Source organism: Rhopalosiphum padi, chromosome 2 (genome assembly GCF_020882245.1).
Source record: "Rhopalosiphum padi isolate XX-2018 chromosome 2, ASM2088224v1, whole genome shotgun sequence".
In the NCBI taxonomy this organism is placed as follows: Eukaryota; Metazoa; Arthropoda; class Insecta; order Hemiptera; family Aphididae; genus Rhopalosiphum; species Rhopalosiphum padi.
Genome location: NC_083598.1, coordinates 44261125 through 44284784, shown reverse-complemented (window position 1 = coordinate 44284784; position 23660 = coordinate 44261125). Strand labels below are relative to the sequence as shown.

The following is a 23660-nucleotide window of genomic DNA, read 5'->3' as shown; positions in this document are numbered from 1 at the left end:
GCTTCAGAACGCGAATCCTTCAAAATGCAAACATCTCTCACATTTTAAACGATTGATCGAAACACCACCAATAGAAGGCTTCAGAGGGTAATAAATTACGGGCATGACCGTTTCGACCAGAAACGTACGCTTCCCTTTTCGACTAAATTTAAAAAAACCTCGATTTCCCTTTTCAGCCAAAAACATACCCTTTTCTTTTCGACCGATTCACTTTCCGGCCAAAACAAAAAGTTAAATATATTATACTTAACCTCATATTATTAATTATATTTTAAATAATTTACTATCTTTTATTTTACAACATTTTAAACAACTTAAATTTTTAATAATTTTCTATTTAATACAATTATTTATAACTTTTAAAAAAATGGATTTTATTGAAGAAAAAATTATCAAAGCTCTTTCTTATTTTTGTTGATAAAAGAAGTATTTGGAATACATTTTTCTGCAACAGAAACGGCTGAAGTATTCGTGTAATTTGTAAAAAAAAAACAGAAAATATATTTACCTCGCATAAATATTAAATACACGCTATAATATTATGCTGCAGAAGAGCTACTCTCAGCATAATAAAATATTTAAAATATTTATTATTAGATTTTCTGTTATTGAATGTAATCAAACCAAATTAAATCTATAATCACGTGAGAAGGTTTAAAAGGCAATTTTTAGTTTCGTATACTTTCAAGTGGAATGGGGTTTGTCTCACCCCTAAGGACGAAGACAATTTAAACCAAACCAATAAAAAAATAATAAATTTTTTTTCAGCTGTAAGACTAATACAGTTTATATAATGATTATAAGTAGGTACAATATAAAAGTATAATAAAATAAACAATAATTTGGAGAAAAAATTCACAAAAAAAATACAACTAACGTTTAGGTACTCGTACTCATTTTGTATTTTCGTAAATTATAAACTTAAAACAATCAAAATTCGAAAATTAAGCCATGATAACGATTATTATTTACAATAAAATTTATTGTATTTAATACAATAAACCGTAGTGAAAACGCCATCGCCATCTCCGCAAACCTTATTAAGACCCTTCATGAGATACGTATACAAAATATTTATTAATATGTGGTATACTAATATATTTTGATTTGTTTTATCGAAATATATATGTAATATATACTAGATTCCAACATGGTAAATTCGTAAACACCGTAATATACGTATGTCATTCAATCGCGATTATTGTCACGAAACGAATTGCGGTTCGAGGCAATACACAATCACGCGCACTGATATGCAGCAACTCGCACAGCCTCGTAGATAACGCGCTATACAATCACCGAATGAAACGTAAGTAATATAAAGTAACGAACGACAGCAGCGAAGTTTGACGAGCGAAAGCGGTGGCGGCGGCGTGGTCGATCGGATCTCCGCAGGGCGGAGAAACGGGAATAAAATCACGAAAAGGGGGCGAATAAAAACAGTGTTAAATTACGTTTTGGCACAAGCTTATCAACATCAGTTCGCCGGATGACCTCGACGCAGTGTGCGCAGGCACACTATCGCACAATTTTTATCGTCTGCTATATATTATATACGATACCTGTACGTTATACTTAAACATTTAAGTAATATATGCGATACCTACTTTTATGGGCACTACAAAAAGCATAAACGGCGGATCTCCTCAATAGCAGACTATAGATACAGCTAAACAACGGTGGATGAAAAACAATGTATACAATAATATATACATATTACATAGGTACCAGCAATATATTAACAATTATATTATTTTTCTTATTCAAATTTTACTATTATACTTTATTTAAGACAGTACACGGTAATAATATTGTTGATAACCAAAATTGAGATTATTTTATGCGCTCGCTATAAGGAATTTAAATTATAATATATTTTATATAATAAGATTGTGTATAGGTTATGTAGACTGGTTCATGATAAGGGGCCAGAAAAATGTTTCCGTGTCAAGTGAATTGGAAAAAATGATATTATCTTTAATTTATATCAACATTGTTTTTTTTCAAATACGTAGCCAGACAAGAGACAATCAAAAATCGAAATAGTATTGGAAGGTTACAGTATAGCTTTGCTACAGTATACAAACAACACGAAATACGAATATACGATACCTTCAGGTTTAAATTTTTTACCGTGTCTCGCAATCGCATTATTACTATTATTTTTATTGAACTTTTTTAGGTTAAGTACTGGGATAGCAACAGGGATACCTATGACTATTTTATTACTCTTATTCGATTTACATTTTTGCTTAAACGGATAAAAATAAATAAGTAAGGTAACAACATTGACATAATAATTTTTTTCCATACATTTTAATTTTTTGGTACTACGGATTGATCGAAAATTTATCGGACTACCAGCATCTATATCATACTATTTTTGCATATTTTGAATTATATTTTAATTTTTAATATATTCATTTTGTACATTAAATCATTAAACTCTGCATAATATCACTATTCATTAATGTATACAATATTATCAGAAAAAAATAAAATAATATAGGTACAATATAATAATCATAAATTCATAAATAAAGCGAATAGCCATTGTAAACGATACAGGGTTTTTTTCCAAAGTAATGGAAAACCTACATATTTTATATAATTTTATTAGTAAATTAATATATTCTACAAATATACAAATAATAGTGATAATACATATAATAAATAATATTTACCATCAGTCTTAACTACTAATACTACTATAATTTTTTCACTTTATAGTCTGCAACAGACTATAGCTATGTAGCTAGGTAAATCCACTTAGAACGTACCATATAGTAAAAATTACTCTATTGCGCACAACTCAAACACTCAACACCACTGTTTAGGACCCGATTTCCCGGCTACTACGGCGATTTTCTGACCTTAAGCGACCGTGAATATTGTTATGACGGTTGTTATAAATAGAACACACCATACTACTAGTGTACACAATATTTATATATTTCTATACGCCACACACGACACACATCAGCCAAAATAGTAACTTACTATACTTCACGCGATGCAGTTTTATACTATTAAACGTAAAGAAAAATGCCGTTTTAACAATCTATAGTACAATTTTATATATTTTCGTTAACCGTTGATAGGTATTAGTGTATTACTGAGATTATAGCAGCAATGGTCGTCATTATACTATTATAATACACATCACAGTTATTATTATTATGTCTGCTGTAAGATTCCGATACGGGTAGTTTATTTTTGAAATTAAAAATTCTCTCCAACTGGAATTTTTACGTTACTCGTATTAATGATACTTGTTACATGTTAATGTAACTTTAACTTTATCCGATTTGGTGGTTCGAAATGAATTCGATATCAACAGTATTTACGCGTACTTAAACATTAAATTTTGTATTAGAATTAAGAATCAACCACAGGAAGTTGCTCCGCTATAAGTATTAGTTTATGATATGATTACATACAACATATATATATGAGTTTCGTTTGATAAAAAGTAATTAAATCCATTAACTATAACTGTACATAGGCAACGACAATTAAATGCAGATATTTCTCGATAATATTTTTTCAATGTACATAATAAAGTAAAACTATTTAATAACCAAATAGTAATTTTCATTTTTGTCATTAAGCCTAAACAGAAAACATTTAATCGTATAATTAATAAAAAATAATTCTTGTAATATACACATAATTAAATTAATGTAAAATAAAGATGTGGGTACTACATAGTATAATATTATAGTTTTTTAGTAGCCCCACTACTACACTTTTTTAGTAGTAAGTCATACTGGCATTTAAAAATTATTTTAAATCATTGAGTATATGTTTAATTATAACAAACATTAATAACTGATTAAAAATGAGTTGTAGGTACACCATGAATAACAAAAAATATATTTATAATATTTTGTAATAATACAATATTTTAATTTTTAAATCGCATTTTACTAATATCATACAATGTACTATTATACTCTGTCTCAAAGTAGAATATACCAGGCAACGACCGATTTCCGTCCGGTGACTCGCATCTCCTATACATAACGGCTAGGTAGTAATCGGTATAAGGGGAAAAATTGCGCAGAAATGGTGTATTCTACTTGGAGATAGATGGAACTGTTTATCGTGATGTTATTTAACCATAATCTAAGTAGTTATTATTTCTATTATTTAGCAATCCAAAAAACGTAAAACTTATATTTTTGCACAGAATTTTATAAACTTGGAAAATACAGCTATTTCAAATGTTTTTTTAATTTTTTTATGGAACAAAATCAAAATGATTATAAATAGACGAGTAGTATTAAATAGGAATAGTATCATCATGGTAACCGGTAGGTATAGTTATTTTCAATATTGAACTGATAAAAAAATAGATAAAAGCATTTAAGAAATAAGAGGCATATAAACGACCGCACCGGATGAACTAATATATGGGTTTCAAAGTTAAAAGTTTAAGCCCGCAGCTACCCACCCTATATATGCGTACAGCGTAGATATAATAATACATAATAGCACACTTGCACTGCGTATTTTGTACACGGAGATCCGATTTCGTTTATTATTGTTTACACACAAGCCACTGGGAGCATAGTAAAAAAAAAACGCGAAAATTATCATTGTTCAGCAAAATATCAAATGTTTGTTATCGTAAAAATTGTACAACTATGATAAAATAAATAAAAATATCAACAACAATATAATATTCCAAGAAACTAAAATATATACGCTGTGTGTAGTAGTCGTAACGTAATATTGTAATACTATTAAGGCGCGCTAAAATAATATAATAATAATTATTATTATTATATCAAACATTTTATTATCTCCCGAAGTTGCCGCGGCGCAAACGAGAAAAAAGATTTCGCACGGCCTTAGCTAAACATTATATCTCGTGCTCGTATGTTTTATTATATATGTATATATTGCGATCGAACGGTTCGGCGGTTCGGCCTATAATCGCAAAAACTATGCAATTACGCGGACTTGTAGATAAACAGTCCGGAAAACATAGTACGCGCGCTCACAATACTTAATATTTATTATCACCACCTATGAATATTAATATCATTAAAAATCGGCACGGTACAAAAATTCGTAATATCATAATATCATTTTGATCATACCTATCGATTATTCGACAAACGAACGATAAAATAATAATACACGGCTATTTGTTTAGCGTGCACGACCGACACAATCATTATATTTCGTGAGCAAATCTCAGAAACACTCGGAAAAAAAACCCCTTAACCAGGCTAGTTAAAAGTATACCTATAGGTGTGCATTAAAGACCGGCTCGCTGCAGCTACGACGTCTGTTGTGTCGTGTTTAAAAGTTGAACTCGAAACAACTCTGGAAATCTTTCGGTAAATTGTAGTTAGTGAATATAATACCGTGATTTTTATTATTGTTATAATTTTTATTTAATGAGATTTTAACATAAATTATTGTATCTTAACTATTAACAATACATAACTATATAAATATTATAATAATTACAAATACCATGATTACAAACGCCAACAGACATCAATAAATCGTATACGATACACGACAGACGACGGCGTCGTGTCGTTTCTAAGGGCGATACTAACAGTTATACATAAATATATACATATTATATTCTAAAGTTCAAATTTTGTATACGGGGCGTTAATATTATTATAAGTAAGTTATAGAGGCATGACTTAAAGTCTTAAAAAAAATATATAGATTTTATTTTTTCTTTAAACATAATATTATATGATCGATTAAATATAATTTATGTTGAATACTTAAATTATATACCTACTATACGTATTATTAAACCAGTGGTGTAGCAATGGGGGGTAGTAGACCATGGTCCCCTCCATCGGCTGTATATCAACTTAATATAAAAATGAACTGATATTGTTAATTGTTGATTATGTTTTTTTAGTATTTTGGGTTTCCCCTCCCCCCACATTTTGAAATCCTGGCTACGCTACTATATTAAACTAACTTTTATAATTTAAGTAGGTATTACAAAAAAAAATTCAATGAATATTATGTATTAGTGATAAACTGATAACTAATAAGTCAATGAAACGAAATTATAGTAAGTTGATCAAAATAAAATGTTTGTGTATTAAAATTATTTTGATCAACTAATAATCCTCTTTCGATTTATTTATAAAAATTACACGACAATACGATAATAAGCTTTTTAACAGGTGAACACCAAACAATTTGGTAGGAGAAGCTATTCACCCTATACCCAATGCGTATATATATAATAATTGAAAAAAATCCATATGGACGATACGTATTACACGGTCTCAATTTCCATTTGTCAAAGATAAGTTTTGTAAGTTTTTTTAAGTTTTTTAATCGAAATTATTATTATTATGTTGTTACTTTGTCCAGTATCGTAATTTGAAATAAAAATAATAATCTATTATTAAATAAGAGTACTACCACAAAATGATTCAACAATACGCAGAAATTGCAGAGCATTGCAAATTCAAAAGTATACAAACCAAAAGTTTTGTAAGAACTGTACATAGTGGTATCATATTCAAACGAAACTAATGGAAAAGTCATATATATATATATATTCGTATTTATCTCGACATACAAGAATAGTAGAGCGGTGGGCTTTACTACCGCGCGTATACCAATTACCCTTTGAAACCACGGGCGAATGGAAAAGTAATCGAAAATTTAACCCTTGGCCGTATAACTAATAATAATTATTATTATTATCATACATATTCGACGAGTTTCCTGCAAAACTTATATCGCTTGATACGCATATCAATTGTATATGTGTATTATATATTATAGCCGAAATGAGTACCTGGACATATTAAACAAAAAATATAATACCACAAGGAACAAATGTTATATAACCTTGATTTTCGGCGAGCACCTATTATAAACGTGAACTCTTCAAATTCAAGGACGACTATTGATTTTTCCCACCAAGCATTGCCGTCGTACATTGCAGCGACGCTGGGGACCGACCCTAAAATAGAACAGAATCTGGCGGTGGCGTTATATTAAACCGCCGTGGCGGTACGCCATAGGGCACTGGAACGCTATATATGCTTTTACGTCGAGATGAACACCCCACGATAGATTTCCGTACAACTCGATAACTTAATATTTTATACATATGTGCGTATATTTAAGTATGGTCGTAACCAAAACTTTTAAAATTTAGCTCCTCTATCACTTGAGGGGTTTAGCAAACGTGTAAACTACGCTATGTATACACCATATGTTTCGTGTGAATCATCTCCATTAATACAAGTTAAATATTTGATATTATATAGGCCATTAAAAGTTTAACTTATTATAGGCATATATATCTTTCCGATGAAAATACGCTGAAATTTAATATACCAAGAATATCGGCAATATTCAAGTGATGATTATTGAAAAGTATAAATATTTATAAATAATAATTTGTAGGGCGTCATTTCAATTTTTTTTTTTTAATACGCATATTTTGATACTGTAGCTCACAAACCTTGTCTAAAATGTATTCATTTTTCAGGGCCAAAAAATGTTTAAGAGGAAATCAAAATAATATTTGATTTTAAATACGCAAATATATATTATATACGCGGTTCAACTGACGATACTCGTAGTACTAGTTCTATATAATTATTATATGTTTACTAATTAATTATACGTTAATGTTTGATAGGATGCAACCGATTATTGGTTTGTTTATTGTGTGCTGAGTGATAAGTTTCGTTCAATTATTATAAATATATGTATATTTATAACGTAAAACTGTTCATCCATACTGAGAAGAAAAAATATTATATTATAGGTCTAATCATAAAATGAAGAATAATATTAGCTTGATATTATCAGAACAAAAAACAAATAACGCTTCGTACAATACTATGTTAAAGACATTAGTATACAGTGCAACAAAAAAAAGTACGTCTGGCAACCAATCATATTAAACATATGTATATAATATATATTATACATTAGGTACATAAGAAGTCATAAAGTGGTCGTAAACTCGTATGGTTGCATGTATCTCTCGCGGTGTCACAAACTTGCCCCTCTGGATAATTTTTTGATAATACAACCCCCCGCCCCACCAATACTCAATCACACGACGACAAGAAAGGCTTAGGGAAATCACAGATTTAGAATTTTTTCTCTCGTCGTAAAATGAGCAATTCAATAAACTTAATATTACATATTAGTTTTTGGTCTTCCACTCTTGAAACGACGAAATTTTTAAATTCCGTCGAAAAATAATAATTAAATAAACGTATAGGAAGGTACGTCAAGTAATAACGGATAATATAACGATAATGGTTGTAAAACGAGACGACGGCGATGAATTATTATTATTATTATGTTAACGGTTCGTTTAAGAGAAGCGAGACCAAAGAAGGGCGCACATCACGAGGGGCAAATGTGACACACGCCGGTGGGGCGGCGACGGCACAAAAGTCTGTGTCAGCCATTTTGTCCGTCCGTATTATTCATACATATTATAAGCATTGCGCATACGCAACAGCCTATATTATGTTCGTTAAAACCGCACGCACCCGAGCGCGACCATACATTATAATACCAAAATTATTAAAAAAAAAAAAAAAATCAAAAACCCAATTTCGGCTTACTTGCGTCGTTGGTATTTTTATGAATTTTTTTTTTTTTAAACCACGATATCCGTTATTCAAAAAAAAAAAATTGAGTAAAAATTCAAGGCGTGGCGGCGAGTGTGCGAAAAAAAAAATAAACTGAATAAAATCGAAATTAAATTACTTTTGCCAGCGGCGGACGTCCCGGCGACAACGGTCGATGATTGTTGTGCGGACGAAACGGCTACGATCGACGGCAGCGTCGACGAAGCGGCGGCGATAGCGCGCACCACGGAACAATTGATGGCCGCAGAGACCGACTGCTGCTGCTGCTGCTGTTGTTGTTGCTGCTGCTGTTGCTGTTGCTGCTGATTGAGATGGTGTAGTGGGAGGAGGTGATGGTGGTGGTGGTGGTGTTGTTGTTGTTGGTGCTGCTGCTGGTGCGTGACGGCGGCGGCCGACTGAATGCCGGTAAAGTGCGCCTGCGCGCCAACAGAATGCGGCGGCAACGGGGCGCCGCCGCACGAGGGCGCCACCGAAATGGTTCCGGTGCCCGAGGCGGCGGTCGCCGTGCTAGCGAAAAACGAATACATCTCGAACCCGGTGGCCGTGGCGTTGGCCGCTGCTGTTATGCCGCTGCCGTTTGAACCGCCGACGATGGTGCTCCGGTCTGCGAAACAACATTTTAAGTTTTATTTTTTTTTTTCATATTATAATATATACATACGAAAATAATGCGATAATTATTATAGTGCGACCAGCACGTGCGTTTAAATAATAATAGTAATAGTAATAATAATATGTAATCTATAAAATTCGTAAGTCATCTCCAACAAACTGAAGTAGTCACCCGCCCGAAACCGTTTAAATCGTTTGAAGTCCTTTTTCTCTCTCTTCCTCTCTCTCTCTCTATATATATATATATACATATATATACATATATCTCGTCCTCTCCACACGACACCACGACCGAGTCGAATTTGGTTCGCGTGCGCGATTCTGGATCGATGACGATACACCGATTAATCGAAAAGTATCGATTTTCGTGTTTGATACATCGATGTTTATTAATATCACTACAGTAACTTTCTATGTAATTGGAAATTTAACTTGGATACTTTTTTAAATTATTATTATATAATATTTAATGTTTATGAATTATAAAACGTCTAAGATCCAGAGTAACTATATTCATTAAATGACTACCTTTAATTGTCTACCTTACTACAATTCGGTAAATTATATGCAATAAATATATAATTTATATGTTATAAAAATTTACAAATGTTCTACATTTATACAAACTTGTATATGCGTTATTTAGTGCAATATATGTTTGTATAAAAATAGATGTACGGAGTAAGAATATTGTTTTCGAAACAGCTATAATTATTACGATTTAACCGTGTAGTAATCGATGAAACTTTATACAAACATCGATTATTACTTGCGATCTCTGTACGTAAGATTCTGGACCGACAACAAAAATATGTGGAACGTCCTCCGCCGCGTTTGCCCCGCATGTTTTTTCTGGCGACAGACATATTTATAATAACATTGAGTTACGACATAAAAGAAAATAATATTAAGTATCGCGAACAGAATGCTAACACCAGTGTGTTTTTCTACGTTTAGTGTACCTCTTTAGATACTAACCTATATCGCTCCTATATAGATATTTGAATTTATAGTGTTTTACTCAACGAATTGATCCATACAAATACACACGTCAGAAGTATCTGAAAAGTATATAATATAACACTATATCACCAATATAATATAGTTTTGATTGTATAGGCACATTTAAATTATTGAATATCTGAGTAGTATACATGTACATTATAAGGGGTTGTAGCATAATATTGTTCATACTTAATTACATATTACAAATATTAAACTTGTTTATGGATATGGTGATATTTTAAATATACAAACGACTATAAGAAAGACTGCAGGTTAAACACAAACGTTCAATAAAGTTCTATTAGGAAAATAAAGTTAATATACGCAATAAACTTGTACTATTGCATGAGCGTTCAATAATTTTTAGTTTATTCGTGTATATGAGTTACCGTGTAAATAAGTTATTGATTCCATTCGTAGTCTAAACATAATGTATTGGCCACATTAAACAAATTAATTTACTTTATAAAATTGCATTATGCGTATGATGTAATATTTATTTTCATATATGAATTCATTGCAGGGTATTTATGATATTATATAGTAATATAACTATTATTACTCTTAAGGAATGCATAATAAATTATTTAATTGATGTTGTTATGCAATGAAATCATAGAATATTTCTTAAAATTTTCCTTAAAAAAAGAAAAATAGTTTTAAATAATACTGTGTTTATCTATTTTTATTATATTGTGTTTTATATTGATTATCTTGTCAAGAATAACTGTATGAGTAAATCTAAATAGGTATATACATATAATATACAACAATTATTTCAAAAGATTGATGATAAAAATTAATCTAGTCATATAAATATGTATATGTAAATATATATAATATGCATTTGAAAGATGATTTTAAGATAAACTTATATTGACGAAATCGTGACTACTTAAAATCACACTTGAAGTAAATTCCTCATGATCGATGAACTAAAAAATTTTAAAAAAACCATCGCAATTAAAGCTGATGATGTCTTAAAGGTTATCGTGACCAGATTATATTATATTTTAATAGCAAAAAAATTTTAAAGTTCAGATAAATCTAAACTTCAAACCAGTTTTAAAAAAATACAACTACACTCTACTGCAGTATCAATTATACACCTCATATACATATCAGCTCCTGGGCATTAGCCTATTGGCTACACATGTATCTAACGATGACTTTCTAAATTGCAATTAAACAAAATTGCATTCAAATTAATAAATGAGTACCTAATGATTAAAATTACAAGTATATGATTTTATAGTATTTAAGATACATTTCCATCGTCGATACATAACTGAACAATTACGTAAGTACAGTTTTCCGCATATACTTTTGGAACTAAACTTGACACGTATAAAAGAAAATATAGAAAATAAAAAAAGCTTTTGAAACGACATTTTTTGAATAGAATATCTCAAAAATCCTCAGGTTATTATATAATAATAATATAATATTGAAAAATTAATAAAATCAATAAGCTCAAAATTAATTTTGTAAACGAGTTGTTACGAATGCAATATACGGTATAGTAATTCATTCATAATAATTATGTTTTTATTAAGTACACATAATACTTCTGACTTCTGGAAAACAATATTATTAAACTCAGGCGAAGACGTCATCACATGTGCCGTTTATGTACTGCAGTATACCTTATACGCACTCTACACCTGCCGCTGTTACCAACCTTTTACTTTTTAGAAAACACACTCTACTCCAGTCCCCAATAAAATGCAGGCACCCTTATATTCGTTAAATTATATTGTTTTATTTATAGGTACCAATATACTTACATATTTATAGTATTAACTATATAATATAGTTAATAGTTATTAATAAGTATATTAATTAAAATCTGGAGTAGATAAAATACCGAAGTACCCAACAATTTTATAATGCTTTGTATATTATGTTTGTTTTTGGTCGATGCCTTATATTGAGTTATATAGTACCTGCAGGATTGTACGCGTAGTAAGTTTCATGTACCATTTCAAGAAAAAAAACACATTACTATATCATTAAAAACAATGTATACAATTTACTCGATTTCCAATAGTTTTTAATATATATTGTGAAATTAAAATAAAAATATTCTTTTTTTAAAAAATATTTTTTATCATTTTTTGTAAGTTAAATGCATACGTCAATATATGTTTCTATGCAACGAACTACTTATCCGCGGTGTTTGTCGTTGACGTATCAATATTAATATTTGTTTTATTAAATATATTTCATAATAATATAATATTTTGACCAATCAATAGGTACTGTGTTTAATTATATTGTTTTTACACACACACACACACACACACACACACACACACACACACACACACACACACACACACACACACACACACACACACACACACACACACTAATTTATAGATATTACATATTATTACAAAACGAATAGTTAATAACATAATATGCATAAAAATATTTTATTAAAATTATAAACCTGCAAAACACTAATTCAAAATTATGATACATCATCCAAATTTTAGGAATCACTGGTGTACAATGAACCTACATGAATAAATTCTCAGTTATTATATTATTGAATGTGCAATATTATAGAAGTAGAGGTAGAGAAACGTGGGTCGATGTATATACATAAAATTTATATTTCACTATATTGTAATGTGTAATTCAAGTGTTTCTATTATTTTCCCATAGGTAATAAAGAAATTAATTTTATTCACCACACTAAAATGCCTCGTTATAGAAGTCATATTAAAGTTTATTTTACATTTAAACGAACCACCATTCGTCCTTCTTCATACATGAGACCAATGAATATTTAATCTGTATATTAGCGCGATTGCGTTTAAAAATCACAAGCGAACCATTTCTTCGAAGCGCAGTTAAAATGCAAAAAATATTGGTTTGAATCAGTTTTAATTCACAATTGAAGTTTTTTCCACAAATTGTGTATTGTGCCTATATGTTTAAATTATATACTAACATATCAATATACACACATAAAATGTTAAAATTGAATACGAATTGACATAATTATTGTATAATATTATCTTTAGACGATATTAATGTATGACTACTTTTACAATTATTATAGACAGAGTTAAAATTGCTTCAATTTTTGCTATACTTCTGAAAAAAATCTTCCAAATGTCCATATTTTAAATCATTTTTTTACTTACGTGTTGCCGTATAGGTACGTATTAATTTATTCATAAACAATATTGTTTTCTGTGATTTAAATATCAATCTACAATAAGAAGAAAATAAGAAATACATTCCGATTCAAATAATTAAAAACTACACATTTGTAATCAAACCATAATTTTTACGATTATTTTTAACAGAAAATAATAAAGATAATTCATTAAATATTTATCATTCATACACACATAATATGCACGAAACACAAAATTACACATAATATTATATCAATATACTGAAATCATATTACATATATACTATTATATATATATTATAATATATAAAGCTAGCCGAAGCGTTCGCTTGATATATCAATATTAATAATAATATAATTACCGTATTTACACTGAGCAAAACGATAATAATTATATACCATATACATTTTCTTATTTTCTATAACATATAAACCACTACAACTACACACACATCTTTTATTTTGAACGTTATACACACAGATGATACGCATGAACTGTACATATATTATTATATACATCACGGGCGTTATATAAACGCGTCGGCCCATCAAATGTCGTAAATCAAATTGTCGATAATACGAGGACAAGATCTGTCGCCGTCGTTTAGAATACACAGACATGCCACTGAATATATATACAGGATGATTCACCAAACATACTCATCCCCATTTTTCCTTTAATAATGAATTTATTTAAAATTTTTATCTTTAGGATTCTTAAGTAAATTTTTAAGTACCATATTTTGAAATACATAATATTTAAAGAACGTCCTGCACCAATACCAATATTCTTAAGTTAACTTCTTTTTTTCAAATAAGGACTACTCTTTTCCTTGAAAATTATTAAATAACCGATGATTTTTTTCTTTTTTTGAAAAATGTAAACGAATAGTTTCTTAGTTATTAAAATGTATTAAATAAAAAGATGAAGTCCTTAAAAATGGTTTTACAAAAATATAAAATAGATATAATATTTAATAACAAATTATAAAATAATTACCATAATTTTCAAAACCATCATAATATAGTGCAATTATAATCTCAACCTATTACTGCGGTACCAATATTATATCCTAATTAGGTACAAATGTTAATAACTTGAAAACAACTCTTTCTTATTCAAATTTAGATAAGTACATCAAAATTTTCAAAAAAGTCTTCTACATGATAATAAACAGAAAAAGCGGTTGATTCTTATTCGAAAAAAATATTTTTATCGCCATTGAACTCCTTAAATGGTATAAGTAAACAAAATAAAAGTATATCAAAACATGATACTCGAGTTTATTTGAAAATCGTAGTAATCGTTTTTAAATGAAAAATTGGAATGATTGGTATATCACTCTGTATATTATGTATAATAACATGTGTTTATCTTATTATTACCATCCGTCCACCAGCAAACTTGTGCCTGGATGGGCTGGATGATTTGGAGACAAGAATGCGTATATGTACAAAAGGCAGTGTAATAGAATGGGTGGGTACCTATGCCTTTAAAATTACGGACTACGAACATAAAACCATAGGTATATTATATTAAACGAATCCGAATTCCAAGTATCCGTGATACGATATAATGCGTATATACATCTATTATTTTTATATATTATATATTATACCGTGTGTTAACAACCCAAATTAATAGAGCTCTCCGCACACACCCACCTGCGTCGTCACCAAGTGAATAGTGCGGCATATCTTTGGTACATACGCAGTGATGGCCACACATTTATACGGTTTATTGGACGTTTTATCGATACGCCCATGTGTTTATTGCATGGTTTTAAAAATCAAATAACACCACATGATGCGACAATATATTGCGCGAACGTAATCACTCAACAAATCTATACGTACCGCTCGACGTCGAATAACATTGAAAACGTTAATAATATCTGTTATGTCGGCGCTTTTATATCTAAACAATAATATTATATTTTGTATGTATGTAATATATTTGCCAACGTGAAGCGTTCACGTTCAATTCGATAGCTTACTTGAAGCATTTTAATATAATTATGAAAAAACGTCTCACCCGCATTTGTTGTCACCGTAGTCGTCTATTAGTGTGTAACGTGGCAAATTTACATTCAACTTTAGATTTAGTTTATTTGGTATCGTACCATACCATATCACGATCTAATGAAACGATAAGAATTCTTAAAACAAATTTGAAATATGTTATCAAGTAGTATGAGATTAATTTTCCATTATTTTTTAACCAAAAAAAAAATATATTAAAAAACTGTTAATAAACTTAAATTTCCAGAAAATCAAGAATGTTAAAAAAATCGATCTTAAGAAGATAAGATGACAAATTCAAATCTGATTTCAAAATTCTTATTACTACACTTGATTAATCGATATGTTATTGGTAGGTAATAGAATACATAATATGTCATCTAAATGATCATGTATTGATAGTATAGATACGTTTGTAGAACATGACAAAAAATCACCGCATTCAATCACCTAAGAGAGCGTAAATATATCACACCCTATGTTGGGTTGGCTCCATCATATATATGAACACAGAAAATTTGCTTTCAGAAATCCTAATTCTATGTTGTTAGATTGAATGTAAATACTATAAAGTATAATAGTATACCTACAGTGAATTTATATCTATGAACAAACTTGAAGGTAACAATAATATACCAATGACAACTATATTTTATCAGAGGTATTTTTTCGATATTTTCATTTCAATTCTAAAGTGAGTTTTAAGTGTATAAAACATTATTATTTCAAAATGATCAGAGACAATATTGTATAGGTATATGTAAAACATCAAACGTCAGCTTGATAAAGTTGATGGCAATATGGCATAACTGTCATTTTTATATCACTTATATTCGTATCAATATTTCAATAACTACAAATTCCATACGATTGATATTAAATAATATTTTAATATAGTCATTAAATTGATAAAAATACAATTATTAGTTATTACTATGTCATTATATGTATTATGATGAATATATATATATATATAGGTCAAAACCAATAATTTTATGTATGGTCGTGATAAGGGAGGTAATATAGATATATTATAATATACAAAAATATAAAATAGTCTAAAGACGAAGTGAAAAACTTTCGGTAATTTGTTAAAATAATATCCTGAAATCACTAGCATATACATAAATACAACTCAAAATATAATAAAAAAAAGGTCAACGAAATATATTAAATGCGCGTAAATAATTACATAGAATTTTAGTATAACCAATAACCATTGGTCTTACGTGATATATTTTTATGTATAATAAAATCAATGGTATAACATATCATACGTCTTAGTCATTACTCGTTACCCATTCAATAAGTGCAAACAATAAAAAAAAATACACGATGTATACTAGGTATATATATGATCGATTCATAAGAAAAAATTGCAATCTATCAACATTTCACACTAAATAATAAATACTGATTTCGAATATGCAATATAGCCACGTAGGCATGTATCATATATATACGTAATAAACTTATTTTTTTACTACAGTTTCAAATCCTATGGGCGTCCAACAATATTTTTTGTAAACGAAAACATAGCACAGGTCGTAACTAATAATGCTTGTGTAAAGATTGTTTAGTGATTGAAGACTATAAAGAGTTTTGAACGATTGTTCAAACTTTTAAATATACCGTGAAAAGTTTGAACTATGTATTATATTCAGAGTATGAAATAGTAAAAAAATGTACATAATAATATAAATAAGTGTATATTACATATATAGAGAGATGAAGGTTTGATATTATTGTTACGTTTGGAATTTGTTTCTTTACTGTTATCTATGTTAATCGTAATTTAAAATTTACAATAATGTAAAATACTTGCCTATTTATAAGTAATAGGTATACTAAAAATTAACATTGATCGATTTTCAGCAAGTATTGATACATTATCAATAATTGTTTTTTAATTGAATACTTGCTTAATTCGTGGCCAAATTTAAAACTATACATACGTATCACACTATATGTATTCACGATTTTTACATATTTTAACTTAATCAAAATATAAAATCTATCATATATGCTGTCATGCCTATATAGTACGTCTATAGAGTGTATGAACACTCAGTATAATAATACTAAAATAGTTTCCGTACAGTTTTTGTTGTTATTAAATATGCATTTTAATGCATTGCGACACTGCATTTTTATAATGCTGTTTAAAACTCTATATGTGGTGGGAACACCACACACGGAATGCATCATCATGATGCGTCATACTCCATCGCCGCTAAACTGATAATGGTATAGTAGGTACATTTACGACTCGATTCAGAGCGGCAACGATGACAAAATATTATCAAAGTTGGTTACGAATGCTAATAACTATTTTAGACTTTGACAATATATTTTTAATGGATACAATTAAACCAATGATTCCTAAAAAGTGCCGTAAAAATTTGACCTATCTTTTTAGGCCCATAAAAATAATATAATATATAACTTAAGATACAACATATAATTATTCAGAAATAAAATAATAATTAGAAAAATTTAAATTTAAATTATAATATTTTAGTGAATATAGTATACTCATATTTGTTTGGTCAGGAGCGTTTGTTTTTCCTGCGGTTAAAAATAGTAATGTAATCGAGAACTACGAAATGTTTATGAAAAGTGTGTCGTGACTTTTAGTAGATGGGCGGTAGGCATATATTTAACAATAAAGTGCGATACGTTGTAAAGAAAACAATTTGAGAAACCATTGATTTAACCATTTAGAGTATTTAGACTACGCTGTATAAACAGTGACATTTTGAGTTAAACGTACTTATTAGATTATTTTATATACGAATAACAAAAACCTTTTTAGTGTTAAAAATGTAAATGAATATAGATTAATAAACCTCCTATAGGTTATTATATATATATAGTGCAGTATTTGAACTAGCCTATATCCTAAATACATTAAATTACCATTTATTGCGCGGTATATGCATTTTTCTCAAAAATGTATAAGCAAGGGAAAGTTAAAAATTATTATTTCAAACCATTTCAAACAAAATCATAGAACATAAGGTATTTTGTCTATATAGTGAGTATTATTTTACCATTTTTTGTCTTTTAAATATATTCTATGAATATACTTTTTTTCCGAAGAATTCAACTTATATATATCTATATCATTTATTAGTCATTAGAAATCAATATTAATTTGGTCTGAAATGTTATTTGAAATTAAAAACATTAAAATAAATGTAGACAAGTAGTACTTAACAGTTATTTAAATTGCATAATTAAAATAATACCTATAATTAATACCTATTACTAATGAGTGAAAAAAGAACTTAATTGATGAATTATTTAACATATTTTTATAGTATTCTCTAAATGATGGATTTAAATGTTGTTTAAAACTACATAGATACGCAAGGTTAAACACATTATGTATTTTTAGTTACCAGTTTGGAAAAAATGGTTAAATATTCATATTGAAAAAAATAGTTTGCATAAAATACTTGACATCATATACGTTTAGAATAATGTAAAATAATGTACAATAGTAGAAAATATTTATTACATCAATTACTATCACAATAACTTATTATCATATGTTATGCCTTATTATAACAACAAGTTATCATGTACCGATGTCAATGAGCACTTGATATACTCGTATTAAATTATCCAAATACGAACACATCAATACACCACTGTTATAGTTTATCATTGCGTTAATATATATAAATAAATATTAATAAATTAGAAAACAACATTTTATTTTTGTGTCACATTCACTTACTATATTATAAGCTTTTTAACAATGGCTATAGCCAGTATATACTATATATAAGAACTTTAAAAGTTGAATTAAATCATCTACTCTTAAAACCACCTTAGAAAAAAAAATCATAAGAAATCTATGTATTTTTATTACAAAATAAATTATTCAATAAGGATTTGATTGATTTTACATCCTTAATCTAAAAATTACGATACCCACTTTCTGGTCATCTATATTAAGTATATTATAATTTATAAAAGATTTATGTTATACATTTTTTTTTAAATCCCTCCCTATAAATATTTGATAAAATAATGAGTTATTTATTACAGTTTTATGTTTATCATGATTCGTGACCACTTCAAAGAAAATGCGATACAACAATTTAAAAGATTTAAATTTTAAGTTTAAAGGAAAAACGTATTTTGTTGAACCAACTGAAATAAAAATATGACTAATTAATTACAAATTAAATGCTTTGCTTCTATAAGAATTTCATTGATGAATGATACAAATGAATGACAAACTTTATAACAATTAAAGGCTAAATAACATTTTTTACATATTCAATACCAACTTATCAAAATGTATACAAATTGAGTTTCCGGAATTGTGAAAACAGATACAAATATAAAACATTCAGACCATAACCAATGTTTATCGTGATATAGCACATTATATATCATTTTTTTATCTATTTAAAAATAACCATTTTCAAAAAATACATTACATAAATTGTTCTATATATTAATACAAAAAAATATACATAATTAATTTAATACTAACTTAAACTTTATAAAGGAGTTAAACATTATTGATCACGTGTTTATTGTGGTTAAAATGGTGTGGTATATTTTAAGAAAGTCGCCGTAATGGATATGATAAATTTTAACTAATTTCCTAAAGAACAATTACATATAAAAAACAGTTCTGAATTGAGATGATGACAACAGAATATTATTTTTCAATAAATCTTTATTTTATAATGTACCTACATTTTATTTTTTATATTAACTATAACTATAGTTAACAATTTATTTTTCTATTATTGATTATAATAATATAATATCATATCATATAATATTATCGTTATTAATGTTTGAAGTCAATATGACGTACTTTAGAACTATGTGAATAGAATAAATATATAAATATAACTATAAAGTATAAATATTTAAAAAATTTCATTGCTGGATAATTTAAGTAATAGTAGAATACACATACAATATCACATTGCCATTAAACTAGTTTTATTTTTCATTGTAAAAATAATTAAAATCGTTGAAGATTATTAAAAATTATTAAAATCATTACTAAAATATATTCAATATCGTCAACATTTGAACTATATAAAAGTACATAAAAAATCTAATTGGCTCTACAATAACTTAGTTTTTAAAAAATTCCAGGAAAAAATAGGTATACCTAAAGAGAAATTTTGCAAATAAATTTAAACTACAACATAATTTACAAATTTTCGCAATGTTTACAAATTGTATACAAATTTTAATTTTAAAGGATTATTAAAAAATTGTTACAACATATTTTAAAATTTAATTTTTTTTTTAAAGAAAACAACATAATAACATATTTAACTATTTATTGAATTATTATGCTTTTTGAATTTAAAAATTCGAATCCAAAAATACTAAAAAAAAAATTTTTCAAATGTTTATTAAATAGCTAAAACACATAAACTATTTTGATAGTTATATTATATTAAGAAAATGTTAATCTAAAAATGTTATGAAAATTAAATTGTCTAAAACAATTAATTTTTAAACTACAATAAAATCTATTTTTACAAAATCTGGTGCATCAATATTTGAAAAATATTTCAGATTTCCTGAAATTTAAATATTGAAGCATTTTTACTGTTCTATAAGACAAAATATGATAATACAAAAATTAATTCTCTAAATGAAAAAAACACATACCATTATTGTAAAATTAATACATTCATCGTTCCTCTCAGAATCTAAAAAGATAGATACAATTTTAGAATACAATAGACAATCCAATTTTTATAATATGTAATCACATTTGCTGTGAGACCAAAGGTAACCAACTCATTTTTCCATCGGATAAAATTATGGACAATGGACTTTTTAACTTTTTTTTAATAGCTTATATGTATATTATCGTATTATTTATTTGGATTTCACATTTTCGCAAATTAAACCTCGCAGCAAAATAAATAAATAACACCTACTATTTTTAAAACGCATTTATAACGTAAATCAAAAAAATATATTGTTCAACACTAAGATTATAATTAAACCGACAAGTATATAATAATTTATAAAATATTAAAAATTATGCATCAATCATTATACATTTTAGATATTTAATCTATATTTTATAAATCATAGTTTTTAAATATATATGTAGTAAAACTATGTTAAAGTATACAACATTAGTTTTTTTTTATTAATTTAATATAGATAATTATTATAATTTAGTTCATAAATTGAATACTATACTTCCAAGTTATTTTACCCTTATAGTTTATACTAGGTATAAAACAACTGTACAAAAGTGATAACATCCATGCATTCACTCAAATTTTAGGCATATGCCTACAAATTATAATGCCATTAAATACTATTCAGAGAAAATATTATAAACAATTACCAAATACCGAACTACAACACAGTAGTCGATTCTCGTATTATCCAAAAAGCCGTAATTAAACACTGCATACCGCTCATATACATTTTATAGCTATCCCACTCGACCAAAATTTATAATAATATTATTCGTCGAACGAATCCAAAGCAGTGGGGTGCACCTAAAAATTTGGAAAATTATTCGATCGGAACAGTATTTTAATTGGAAAATATCTAGTTAGAAACACATACTGTTAGAATTTTATTTTTATTTTCTATTGAATCATATTACTTTGAAATCGTAATCCGTTTGAAATATATTATGTCGGAAATTAATGCGCTCGGCAACGTTATTTTATGAAAAATATTCTGTTGCAAAATATGTTGATTGAACAGTAGTAAACTGATCAATATTTTTTTTCAGAATCGTATTTGCTCAAAAACGTATTTTCACAGAAAATATTTTGTTGAAAATGTATATTATTGGGTTGTAGCAGTTGTATAGTATACAGTGTATACGGTTCCGTACAAATAGTTCTCAAACGGAATAAATTTTAGTATAAATATTTTATGGACAAAATATACTTCCAAATCAATACAGCTTCACGTAAATACAATTCAGAAAAAAATATTTTCCAAATTGTACGTTCCAGCCTATTATTTTCCAACTTAATATAGCCCTCCAAGACTCCAACGCGCACGAACATGAGTCCGATCCAAATGCGTACCCCATTATGAATAGAAAAAACTAAAAAATAAATAAATAAATAATGTTCGAAACGAAACGAAAACCGTTTCAGACCAATTTCCGCGTAGAGTGATGTGTTATAATGCACGACAATAACATACTTAAAAAAGTAAAAATATAAACAGAGGTCGTAGGTTATAGGTACATCAATATTGAATATACCATATACCTATTTAATTTAACAAAACGAATAATAAATAATAATTAGAATAATATTAGAAGAAGGCGAAGAAATAAGAAAGAGCGTTCGGGCCCGTGCTATTGGTACCACTGACTGCCGCCGCGCCGGTGTATAATCTGCTTAACAGCAGGCGTATGTATATTGTAAATATATATATATATATATATATATATATATTACATATACATACACACACACACACACACACACACACCAGATAGCGACGACGACGATGACGGCGGCGGCGGTGTCTGTTTTAACGGCGCTGCCTGCTCGTCGTGATGTATACACTATACACGTACATGAAATTGTATTTAGTCCTGCGACGAGCGTGTAGCGCACGAGGAGTTAATCGAATATTAATTCGGCCCGTCAATCTCTCTATCGGACTGCTCGGCAGAATATTGAAACGACGTCCAAAATATCGTTTTACTTTTACAGTTGTTGTTGTACTATTAATTATTATTATTATAATTATAATAATCGTTGTCGTCGACAGGACATCGTGAGGCGGCCGTAAGTTTTGCACAAAAACGAACAAAACCGCATTCCGTAATGCGACCCCGACGGACCGGACGACATGACGAGTAACGCACCGCCTGACGAGATAACATTACAATATCATTCTTAATTATTGTATTCTCTAAACATATAAATTTGAAAAAAACGAGTTGCGTTACTAAATAAAAACAATAGTAGAAAATTCCACTTTCCGGCCAATCCTTTATTACATTATATTATTATGTTCGAGTTTTAAATTATTATAACTCTATCCATTCATACCACTACAGATACAGAACGAATACTGAACTGCCCAAAACAGCTTTTTATCGCGGAAAAAAAATAATAAAAATCGAAAACACAATTTAAAGAATATGATTTTGTTTATTGTGTTTTGTGGATTCCAATAGGCAATAATGTCAACCTCGTTCCAAAAATAAATAAATAACAAATATTTCAATAAACGAAATA

General features: G+C 28.2%; 1 protein-coding gene across 4 annotated transcripts in view; it reads right to left on the bottom strand.

The window, feature by feature from the left end:
* The window catches only part of LOC132919581 (myb-like protein AA), a 54951-nt gene that overhangs the window by 11038 nt on the left and 20253 nt on the right, over positions 1-23660 (bottom strand). For 3 of the 4 annotated variants that reach the window (XM_060981287.1, XM_060981289.1, XM_060981288.1), the window contains one exon: positions 8749-9234. In XM_060981287.1, the coding sequence (XP_060837270.1) occupies positions 8749-9234 (486 nt within the window). The other variant, XM_060981290.1, reaches the window with a different exon arrangement.